This window comes from Dreissena polymorpha, chromosome 15 (assembly GCF_020536995.1).
Source record: "Dreissena polymorpha isolate Duluth1 chromosome 15, UMN_Dpol_1.0, whole genome shotgun sequence".
Taxonomy (NCBI): domain Eukaryota; kingdom Metazoa; phylum Mollusca; class Bivalvia; order Myida; family Dreissenidae; genus Dreissena; species Dreissena polymorpha.
The window spans coordinates 57,263,359-57,276,366 of NC_068369.1; the positions used below are offsets into that span (position 1 = coordinate 57,263,359).

The 13,008-nt window shown below is 34.4% G+C and overlaps 1 protein-coding gene across 1 annotated transcript in view; it reads left to right on the forward strand.

Annotated features, from left to right (window-relative positions):
• The window catches only part of LOC127860914 (uncharacterized protein KIAA1958 homolog), a 217,918-nt gene extending 211,370 nt beyond the window's left edge, over nucleotides 1–6,548 (forward strand). Inside the window, exons 2-4 of the mRNA XM_052399227.1 lie at nucleotides 3,933–4,950; nucleotides 5,328–5,579; nucleotides 5,909–6,548. Of these exons, the coding sequence (XP_052255187.1) occupies nucleotides 4,082–4,950; nucleotides 5,328–5,579; nucleotides 5,909–6,353 (1,566 nt within the window). The 5' untranslated portion in view covers nucleotides 3,933–4,081 and the 3' untranslated portion in view covers nucleotides 6,354–6,548. The remainder of the gene's footprint in view (nucleotides 1–3,932; nucleotides 4,951–5,327; nucleotides 5,580–5,908) is intronic.
• The last annotated feature ends 6,460 nt before the right edge of the window (nucleotides 6,549–13,008 follow it).

Consider the following 13,008-nt stretch of genomic DNA (forward strand, 5'->3'; position numbering starts at 1 on the left):
GGGGCATTGTGTTTCACAAACACAGCTCTTGTTTAATATATTTTCTGCACATTTCTTAAAAAAACTTACATCAATACACGATTTTCTTCGTTAATTCAATCATTCCTGACAGACTTGTGTACATATTTCGCTTACATTTTGACGCGCGTAGGTCCCGCAGTACCGCTTCCGAAATGTGTATTCATAATATTGCCTTCGAGGAACTTATCTGATGTTTGACGGAAAGGGCCGAAAATGTGCGAGTGTGGGTCAAGTTCTTTACAGGTACTACTTTCCCGATCCCCAATTTTTTTTGCCGTACCTAAAATTTTTCGTACCCAATGTTTTTTCGTACCCAATTTTTTTTTCGTACCCAATTTTTTTTTCATCCCCAATTTTTTTTTGCGTACCCAAATTTTTTTCGGTCCCAATTTTTTTGTTCCCAAATATTTTTTCGTACCCAAATTTGTTTTCATACATAATTTTTTTTTTTTTCGTACCAACATACACAGCTGTGGTAATTGTGGTGATGTAGATAAACTTAACTTGATGCTTTTATATCCATCCTCTCAAAAGCATCGTCACACCAGTACTGTCAGTACTTTGATAATGAAGCCCTGACCAGATCTCAAATGTTTATCCCTTTTCTCTGGCAACCTGGTCATCTTCTGTTGATCACCTAACAAACACCAATCAAAATGGCAAATTATATGCATAACAGTTCATTTTATTTAATGGTCGAATGAAATAATTCAGAAAAAAATTAACATCCTTTTCACATGAAAGTTTAACTTTCACAGTCATGGAAAAAGAGCCTGCACCGATTACAGATCAAAAATACTTTTCATTTTTGGATCAACCCATATCTATGTGCATAAATATCACCAGTCTTCATGAAATCAGGACAAACAATTGTATTTTATGTACTTAATTGATCTGGCTATAGTTATCAGATTATTATAAGCTCAATCAGATATTTATATCATTATTTATGCTTTGTGTATTGTAAACATATACACAATCTTGCAGTCACATGATATAAATAAATAATAACAAAGCCACCCATACTATAAAAGACATTGGCAAAGCCTATTTTAAAAAATGTTAACACATTGAGTGTAATCGCCTTCTCGTGCCAGCAAAAACAACACATTGGCAGGTTGTCATTTTTGACAGTTCTACTTTCACTTTCATTTTGTGATATCAAACTATTCACAATTATGTTGCTGAGAAAAATATCGCTATTGCTTATTTAACATATTTTCTGTACATTTCTTCAATAAACTGACATCAATACACGATTTTCTTCATTGATTCAAACATTCCTGACCGGCTACCACTTTGTTAAGATATTTCGCTTACCTTTTGACGTGCATAGGTAGGACCGCATTACCGCTTACGAAATGTGTATGGCGTACCATTTGTGTTGAAAGTCAACAAGACCTACTTGGTGCCAAGAGAAATGTACTTTGACGTACAATATGTATGTCGAAGTACAAAAATTGTACTTCGACGTACATAATGAAATACACTTCGAAGTATAAATTTGTACGTACAAATTTTCTTTACAGCCGATCAAAACACTTGTCTCATGGGCCGCTTTTCCTTCAGATTTATTCATAATAAATGTTTTAAATCCCTTTTAGGGACAAAATAAATAAAAATATCAAAATTGAAAAAAAAACATTTTAAAAAGAAGTTTCGAGTATTTAATACATTAAAATAGATTATATACCCATTTGAAGAAGATTCAAGGTTACCTTTTTAAAAATAAAATTATCAAGCATATTGTGATTATTTATTGGCCATGCAGGGCGGAATATCACGGTCCAGCGCATTTCTGTGTAGGAAATTCCCAACGGTAACCAAACAGTTACCAAACGATTACGGAATTAAAAAGGTATAATAATCTCCCTGGGTTGGTTGTATTTTGTGTTAACCATTATTTGCATAAGTCAGAGGTTAATTCCGCCACGCCAGGTCAATAAATACGCACAATATCTATGAGTTAGCGGTCGATAAAACACAATAGTTTTATCTAAACTCTGTAAGGACATGTCGGACGTGGTGTTTTTTAGCAGTAAACTATGTGTTAAAAACGTATTTGGAGTGTGTGTTTATCATGCATAAATGTATATTTTGATAGGAATACAATAAAATAGTGTGGTTCAAACTAAGTTTCGATAAAGACATGGAAGATAGAAGTGGAAGTGCATATTGTTTTAACGTTTTTGATATAAACATCGGATTTAAGTTGTCAACTTAATTGTTATAAAAATTGGATTAACGATGGCATAAAGGTAAGCGTGTCGGAAACCTTTGTTTTCCCGGTTCGAATGTTTACACGTTAATTTACATAAACTGTATTCATACGCGTCTGAAATAAACTATGGCGTACCGTTTTTGTCATTGTTTTGTCAGTTTTGTTAAAGTAAAAAATACATTTGTTAACTGTTTTCGTTAGTTGTTGTATATAATAAAAGGAATATTACGCTAGTCAATTGTTCCAAGAGTTTGTATCACTCTCGTGGCTTGTGCTATTTCGCATCACACTCGAGGCTCCGCCTCTCGTGTGATACGTCATCACACAAGCCACTCGAGTGATACAAACTCTTGGAACAATTGACTAGCGTAATATTCCGCATGTACATCGAAGTAAAAAACAATGTACTTTGACGTACATATTGTACGTCAAAGAACATTTCTCTTTTTACCTCCTAGGTCTTGTTGATTTTCGATCCGAATGGTACGCCATAAATGTGTATTCATACTATTGCCTTCGATGTACTTATCCGATGTTTGACGGAAAGGGCCAAGAATGTGTGATTGTGGGTCAAGTTCCCCAGGGGTACTATGTCCCCGTACCCCCATTTTTGTCCGTACCAATTATTTTTCGTACCCATTTTTTTTGTACCCAATTTTTTGTTCGTTCCCAAATTTTTTTCGTACCCAATTTTTTTTTCGTACCCATCTTTTTTCGTCGTACCCAATTTTTTTCGTACTCTAATTTTTTTCGTAACCAAATTTTTTTGGCATAATTTTTTCGTTCCCGAAATTGTCGTACCAAATTTTTCTTTTCAAACCCACATACACAATTGTGATGATGTAAATCAACTTAAATTGATGCTTTTATATACATCCTCTTCAAAAGCATCATCACACCAGTACTGTCAGTACTTTGATTTAGATGGTTCATCGTTATATAAATATGAACAAACTACAGGCGCACCAGCAGGAGTTAAATAATCTTGAAAATACATATATTTGGCAAACAACACGATGGTGTACACACATAGAAAACATGAAAACTATATATTTGAATGAAAACTATGTATCTTTCATAAATATTACACCATCATTGACGGCTTCGAAAATGCATTTCTGTATGCAGAAGCGACGACAATGCGATATTGGATATATATTTGCATCGTTTCCGTTTCTATGTGGTATTCGGTAATCATATTTTATTTTAATGAAATTAATCTGAATCCATTTTTAAATTCAAACTCTCTATATCTGTGGTACATATGTCTGTTTTTTTAACAAAAAGTGTTACATTTGGTGCTTTTATATTTTCTGCATTACTTTAAAACTAACTAAAACACCAATAATATGTTTGCATAACTATAAAATATAGTTGAAGAGTCTTCAATGTAACAACGAAAAACTGTAGAACAAAATTAATGAAACTATCTCTTGTTTAATGTTTCGAGCGTTACCTTCTTTTTCCAAATATGCTTTCCCCGGAGTGATTCTTTTGAAATAGAATTTAATGTGTTAAAATAGACCGTTGTTATTTCATAAGCATTCAATTAACATACAAGGTATAACGATATTTATTTTATGCTTTCCGGTGGTTTATAGAGAAATATCAGTGAAATAAAAGTGGTATTTCACTGTTTCAAACAGTGAAACATAACAGTGAAAAATATCGTTATTTTTCACTGTTTCAGTTAGATACTGGAACTACTTCCCCAATAACCCCATGGTGAGCCTCAATTGCAATTTTCATTCAAGGGAGACTAGTCTACTTGAACCTGAAACACATATTTACCTCCCTTAAACATAATTATTTCGTCTGCTGCTTAACTCTTTAACAACAATGGATGAATTGGAAAACAATGAAATAAATCTTCTTTTCTCAAATATCTTTGACTTTGATGACTTTTTAAATGAAATGAATGAACAAGATGATGACAGCGCTTCAAAATCACAAGAAATAACATCAGCAGCACCAACAGCAGGAGCAGCAACATCAGCCCCACATCCACTGGTAACAGCATCAACACAGGAAGAAAAAGAACAAAACCCAACATCAACACCAACAAGGAATTTCAGATCTGTAAGTGTGGATAGCTTTCTGCTTGAAAACGAAAATTTAAATACAAAAAAGAAAACCGACAATGACATCAGACTTTTCAAAACTTTCCTAAAAAGTCACAAAAATGAGGCAAGAAATATTGAAAATATACCTCCTCATGAATTGAACCCTCTGGTCTGCGAGTTTTTGTTGGGTGTGACTAAAAAAGATGGATCAGAGTATGAACCCACATCTTTGAGGGCATTTTTAAGCTCAATCGACAGGCATTTAAGGCACATGAACTACAAGCACTCTTTGATAAATGACCCTGAATTTGCCAAAGTGAGGGAAGTATTAAAAAGTAAACAAAAAGCTCTGAAAAAAGAAGGTTATGGAAATAAACCGCATCAAGCCCAGGCATTAACAAATGAACATATTGAAGCTATGTACGCAGCTAAAACTCTGGGAGAATCAAGCCCAAGAGCTCTATTACACTCACTGTGGCTTATATGTACAACCCATTTTGGGATGAGAACCGGCAAGGAAATTCACACCCTATGCTGGGGTGATGTCAGCCTTGGAATCGATTTTGAAACTGGTGAAGAATTCATCACCTTCGACAATGAGCGTCAGACAAAAACCCGTACTGGTGAAAATCCTAGGGATATAAGGTGATTTTCCTACTTTAATATATTTGTACACAAATCTGAATTGATAATTTTTTATTTATATAAAAACTGGTACTGTTTATAAAATATTTAAATGGAATTTTTCTTTAGTAAAAATAATACAAACATGGAGGATATTTGTTGGTTAAGGTAGAATATCGATTTTATTTCACGAGTGATCATAGAAATTATTATTTTTACGAGTGGCGAAGCCACAATTGAAAATATATATTTTCTATTATCACAAGTGAATTTATAGACCTTTTTTTACAATATAATTCTTATTTGTATTATTAATATACAGTAGACTTCACTTTTGGTGGAATAGTATTTAATTTAAACAAAACATTTAATGCAACACACATTTTAACTATTCATAGGAAAGTCAAGCCACGGGCATATGCAGTTCCCGAACAACCTGACAGAGATCCGGTGCATCTCTACAAGCTATATGCCGACAAACGCCCTGTTGACATGATGACAGAAGACAGCCCCTTCTTCTTAACTCCTGGCAACAAGACACAGCAATGCTGGTTCAGGAAGTCTGCCATGGGAATAAACAAGCTATACAGCATAATGACAGAGATGAAAACAGATGCTGGTATTCAAGAGCCAAGAATCACCCCATACAGGTCAAAACCCCATATTATATACACTACTTTCATAACAAGACTAAAATATATAATAAAAATCACTTACCTCCCATTTATTAAATAGGTGTTGTTTGTCCAATTTACATGCTACAACACTCAAAATTTTAATTCATAAAATCTCCTGTACTCGACTAGTACTATTCCTCTACTTTCCGGTTCCATTACATCCAGTACTTGACAGACCACCATGTATTTATTGAAGTGTTTCAAGAGCACACAAAACAATTACAACTTATATCTTATGTAATATGTCATGTGTACCGTTGAATATTGATTTTATTTTTACCATAGAAATAAACTTTTTTCAGTGCAAGAAAGCACTTGATTCAGAAGCTGAATGACGAGAATGTTCCTGCTCATCAAATAATACAGATTTCAGGGCACAGAAATATTAACAGCTTAAATAATTACAGCAGTTTGAACAAGGAACAGTCAAAAAATATTTCAAAAATACTTTCTCATTCAAACCAGTCAGTTGAAAAGCACAACCGCACAGCCACTGCCACTGCGTCAGCCACACCTGCATCTAGTGATATTCCGATGGCCCGAGGATTTTTTGTCAACTCACATTTCCAGGGCAATGTAACATTTAATTTTCACAACTCTGAATCTTACATGGGCCTTTCCCAGACACAGAACGTAGTCAATCACCAGAGGCAATCTCCATCCCGTACACCGGCGGTAACCGCAGATTCCCCTGTACAGCGACACTACAAGCGAATCCGTCTTATTGCAGAGAGTGACAGTGATTGATATCGAAACCATTTAGCACAAAAACACTGTTGAAATATGTTTGCGTTCCTAGTTTAATCCAGTTATGTGTTATTAATCCAGCAAGTCGTAAAAGTGTTGTTCAACATGGCGAGCACTTTCGTAACTTTGAGATCAGTTGAATACACAAATTACTACGCCAGTATATGCAACACTATTAATTTCATAATAATTTAAATTAAACTATTGTTTGTAATAATATTGAATTTATAAAGTATGAAAAAGATATATGTTGAATAAAACATTGATTTTAATAGTAATACACTTTTTACAGATGTGAACTATTTTCTTGTGTAGTAAGTTCTTTGTGCGTTCTAAAAATTGAGGCACCCCACGGGGAAACTTAATGAGGCAAATTCGGAAAATTAACAAAACTACAAAAATAAGCATAAAATAAAAAGAAAATTTGTTGGTTTCGGTAGCATATCGAATTTAATTCACTCGTGATCATAGAAAAAAATATTTTCACTCGTGGCTACGCCACTCGTGAAAATATAAATTTCTATGATCACTCGTGAATTAAATTCGATATGCTACCGAAACCAACAAATATCCTCTATATCATAATTATTTTGCGATTGTTATGTGATGTTATTATTTTTGTTTTGGTCATTAAATGATTAGCACTTTTAGGTGGGTATTAAACTGATTTTACAATTTGTTTTAAGGGTTATGAAATAATAATACCAAATACATTGGGTACTCAAGCGTAATGACAAGTTGTGTTCATTAGTGTCGCTTATGGGAGGAGAAGTTATTTTACGGATCAATCTATATATTTTTGTTGTCAGAATATCTTGCATAGTGGTGATTTTTTGTGTAAATTAGTGTAAATAAGTACTGCATTTGTGTCTATAACATTTACTACAACATTTATTGCCAATAATGCAAAGCTAATTGTTTTAATTAATAACTGATCACAGGGCAAAGATCACAGGGACTGGGAAAATACGCTAACCGGTGAACTTTTCTGGTTTTGTATAAAAACAAAACTTCTTTGTTCCACTATCCTAGCAACCACCTAGTTACTAATATAGGCGCTATAGAGCGCGAAGCGCAACACGTATTATTAATTGTAAAATGAGTCTTGATAAAGGAAGCAGCCGCTTATCAATGAGGAGCACCATCACAACAGTTTTTTTAAGAACCACATATAGAAGGCTGCAGTCCTGACCCGTATTTTGCCAGTGGTATGGACCCTTTGGTATGGACCTTAAATCCAGCTCACTACCCAGTGTTTAAACTTCCGGGTTTACATTTAAACCGACTATTATTAGCTTATAAATATCTTAGTTAGAAGGTGATTTTTCAAGCGGTTCCGTAGTGTAGTGGTGACACGCTCGCTTTACATGTGAGAGGCCCAAGGTTCGAGCCCCAGTAGAATCAAATTATTTTATTTGTGTTCTATGTTAATTTTTTGTTTTGATGTAGACATTTTAGTTTAAATAAATATGCTGTTGTATTGTAACCATTATTTGTTTTTATTATGCCCATGAAATATATGTGTGAGAGGGTGGGGGGGGGGTTCGTAAACACATTAAAACTTTTACAGTGTTTTCATATCAATGAGTACTCAATCCATATCGTAAATGAGAAACGTAAGAATAAGTTCAGAATCATCTCCCCTTGAAGTTGAGAAAAATATGAAATAACGCTAACAAGATGAAGCAGATTTTTTAAAACCTACACAGTTCTGTTCCATTAATGAAAACTGCACACGGATGCCATTAAAAAAGGAAACCAATGTAAATAAAATGAACTATGAAATAGTTGGGGGTTACAACACAAAATCATAGATAATGGTTATTTGGGTGTTATAACACAACATCATAGATAATGGTTATTTGGGGGTTATAACACAAAATCATAGATAATTGTTATACCAGTATCTTTTTCTATTTTGTTTAAAATAATCGGCCAATATATTAATATTTAGGCCACAACAAATTGATGATTTGTTCTACGGATTTTTGCTACCCAAAATTGGAGCGAGCGAGCGAAATAAAAATAAATTTATTTTTATTCTATTTTTTGTTAAATCACAGGCGAGCGAAAAGCGAAAAATAAAAATACATATATTGTCTATGTAAATTGATATATTTTGCCTAATATATGCATGATATCTGCAAAATACCATTACAAGATCATTGAGAAGTATTAATTGAGTTTAAGCCCTTATCAAATGTTTGTAAAAATATATAAAACAAGTCTCTAATAGCTATTCTGCTCACTCACACGAGGTAGTGATTACTTAAAGTGTACATGGTACATGTAGTTTTCATTATCAAAGTTATATAAGAAGCTTAGTTTTCTGTCAATGATGGTTTAATAACATGACACAATAAATAATAAATTAAATATCAAGCATAAGCAGTGATTTTTCTTCGCGTCATGTTTTACAGCCTGTGCCATTTTGAATGGGGATAACGTGCGATAAACCATGAAATTGGGAATATTGAATAATATGTATTATTATTATGATTATAGATAACAGTATTCCAATTGTTAATAAGTGCATGTTTAACTGCTTTCTGAAATGTATATTATAAAGTGCTAGGGCATTAAATTGCTGTATGATAAACTCAATAAACCCATTAAGTTTATTTAAAAAATGGGATTTATGTTTTGAAAATTTTGGCGAGACTTTTAAAAGAAAAAAGTTTCTTTTTGCGAAACAGCGTCTTTACCATTTTCAATTTGGACACAGCCTGTAAGAGTCTGTAATTTGGGGCAAAAAAACACTGATACGAAATATCTAGAATTTGTATAAGTTCTAAATATCACAGGTTATGGTATTATACAATACTCGATGTGTTACTTTTGTTATTTTAACACTGTAAAATGAGAAATGAGCAGTTTAAGTTTTGTAAATTAAAAAAACAACAACTTCCTAATGAAAGAAAAATAAGAAATGGGTAGTAAAAGTGTTGTATTTTAATATAAAAAAAGTCAATCAAATGCCAGTAAAGTTGTTCAGGTCAAGAAAGTGTCTTCACTTTCTTACTGATGTTAAATTATGTTTTAGGTGCATAATGTACACATTGCATTCAGCCATCAACAGTTTGAAATAGTAGATAGGTGGCTCGTACAATTTATATTATACTCGACATTTTTTGTCCAGTTCAACGGCGACCCTCCTTTGAATGTTAATTTTTAATATTTTAACTTAATCAATACCAACAAGTTTATTGCAGATTTTTACCAATCGAACGCATACCGGCGACATTTCATATACTGATGTTGTAACACTTTTTCTGTCCTAGTAAACTATCATGCATATAAGAGTACATGCACTGTCATACGCTGGGATGATCTATACATGTAGGACTCGGACCATCATAGGATGGGGTGCTCTAGGCGGTCACACTGGTGTTGACCAGGACATAAACTGGACATCAAAGAGACAGACCCATGTTTACTGAACTCAATTTGAACAGTGTTCCGTCGGAAGCGGACATGAACTGCTGTTGACTGGGGTTAAGATACAATCTTGACAGGTTGATGGAGTGTTTTGTTTACTGGCTGAGACCATCATGTTTTTCTACAATGTGACCGTTTATATAAGCATTTATATTTGAATTAGTATAAAAGCGGGGTATTTTTTAATGAACTTCGAGCCGAGCAACTCGCACAGTGGGACGATTGAACTTTACCAGTACGCAACACTTAACATCAAACAGCGTACCCTAACCCTAACCCTTAACACCTACCACATAACAACTAACGCAACACCTTATAATCCTTTTTATCCTATATATTTCCTTAGTATCGGGGGCTACCACCCCAAACCCCCGCTTTGTCGATAGTTGTAAACAACTGCGTACCGGTAACCTGGGACATTTAAGTCAAAACAAAAAATTACACAACGCGACTTAAAACGAACTTTGAGAACCAATAGATAACATAAGGGCAGAAGTGCCACAATGTAGATGCGGTTGAAATGATAAAATAACTCAAATCATCTGTGAGCAATTACTGATTTCCACGGAAGAAAATTAACATATCCATTTGTGTCTTTTCCGACATAACAAGACAGACGAACGCTGCCATTTGTTTTTACCATAAACCAATTTAATAACGCAAAGCGTTATAACACTATGTCGTAAAATACGTAGGCTAAATTAAACTTAATCATTTAATAAATAGGTGCGCAGCAAATTTTTTGCTGCGAGCGCAAAATAAAAATAAAAATATTTTTATTTAGTTTTAAGATTTTTAGGTGCGGCGAATCCATCGAACATTTAATCAATTTGTTGTGGCCTTAAGTCATGTGCGTGAAATGTCGTCATAGATTAGCCTGTGCAGTCCGCACCGGCTAATCAGGGACGAAACTTTCATTCTAAACTTGATTTTCAGTAAGGAGGGACTTCCTTGAAACATAAAATACCATAAAAGCGAACAGAGTCGTTCCTAATTAGCCTGTGCGGGCTGCACAGGCTAATATGGGACGACACTTTACGCACATGCATTAAGCCCAGTTTTCTAAGAACGCGACTCATATAATTGGCAGGTTTATTGAATTGACCACTTGTCAGATGTAAATCAAACAACCAGATCAACCTATCATATGTGTCGCGTTTGAAAAAAAAAATGGGCATTATGCATTTGCGTAAAGTGTCGTCCCAGATTAGCCTGTGCAGTCCGCACAGGCTAATCAGGGACGACACTTTACTCCTAAATTTGCTTTTTGCTAAGAAGAGACTTCATTTTAACGAAAATGCCATAAAAGCGGAAAGTGTCGTTCCTGCAGACTGCACACATGCTTATCTGGGACGACACTTTACGCACATGCATTATGCCCAGTTTTCTAAAAATACGACTCATATACCGTAAATTGCCGCCAAGTTGTCGGGAAAAAAGGATTGTTGGAGAATAGGAATGGGTGTTTCATGCAGTTTAACTACATGGACAAAACGGTACTTTATTTTGCGACTGTTCAATACCGTGTGTTATATTAAAACTATGATATCATATGTTACAGATAATAAGTGTTAACACTGTATTTATTGTGTGTATAATATTGTTATCTTTACGTTTTTGTATTTTATTTTATGTGATACGGCGTGTATCGTTTGACAAAAAGAACAGATATGATTATCTTAAACGCAAAATTATTCCTTTCAATATTTTTTTATTAAATATAAATATGAGTCTTGTTCTGAGGAAACTTGGAATAATGCATGTGCGTAAAGTGTCGTCCCAGATTAGCCTGTGCAGTCCGCACATGCTAATCAGGGACGACTCTTTCCGCTTTTATGACATTTTTCGTTTAAATGAAGTCTCTTCTTAGCAAAAAACAAATTAACGCACATGCATTATGCCCATTTATCTCAGAACGCGACTCATATATTCCATTGATAACAATGTTGTTTCCATATATGAATCTTTTTGTGGCAAGTCGGTCACCCTATTGAATGCAGTGGAGCATATTATGCAAATTATATTTAACCCATTTATGCCTAATGGACTATTCCTATCCTTCTAAATTGGATCAATTTATTTCCAGAATTGTTGATGTCTTGTATACTTATTTCTATATTTAGAATATTTCTTACAGAAATTCCTTTAAGTAAACAGCGCAAACCGTGATAAGACGCCGCATCATGCGGCGTTTCATCTGGGTCTTCGCTAATTGCCAATGCCTTTTTTAGACATTAGGCATTAATGGGTTAAAAGCGATACATGTTTTTGATCTGCGGTGCGTTCACCAAACTCTAAACCTTAAAAAACAAGCAGGTACTCGTGAACTAAGCCTACCGGTTTAATCTAAATCCTGAAGGAAACTACAAAACCAATACATTACTTGTCTTCTACTTGTTATTGTAGGAAATACGATGTTCTTAGCTGCAAGACCAATACCTAACTTGTTTACTACTTGTCACTGTAGGTTAAACGATGTTCGCAGCTGAAAGGCTAATGCCTAACATGTCTTCTACTTTTCACTGTAGGAAATACGATGCTCTCTCTTGCAAGGCCAATACCTACCTTTTCTTTTACTTGTCACAGTAGGTAATACGATGTTAACAGCTGCAAGGCCAATGCCTTATCTGTCTTCTTCTTTCATTTTATGATTTACGATGTCCTCAACTGCAAGGCCAATGTCTAACTTGTCTTCTACCTGTAACTGTAGGTAATACTATGTTCTCAGCTGAAAGTCCAATGCCTGACTTGTCTTCTACTTGTCACTGTAGGTAATACTATGTTCTCAGCTGCAAGGCTAATGCCTACTTTGTCTTTGACTTGTCACTGTAGGTAAAACGATGTTATCAGATGCACGGCAAATGCCTTACTTGTCTTGTACTTGTCACTGTAGGTAAAACGATGTTCTCAGCTGCAAGGCTAATGCTTAACTTGTCTTCTACTTGTCATTGTAGGTAATACGATGTTCTCAGATGCAAGACCTATACCTAACTTGTCTTCTACTTTACACTGTAGGTAAATCGTTGTTCTCAGCTGCAAGGCCAATATCTAACTTGGCTTCTACTTTTTCATTTTAGGCAATACGATGTTCTCAGCTTCAATGCTTATGCCTAACTTGTCTTCTACTTGTCTCTGTATGTACAACGATTTTCTCAGCTGCAAGGATACTACTTAAAATGTCTTCTACTTGTAACTGTAGGTTATACGATGTTCTCAA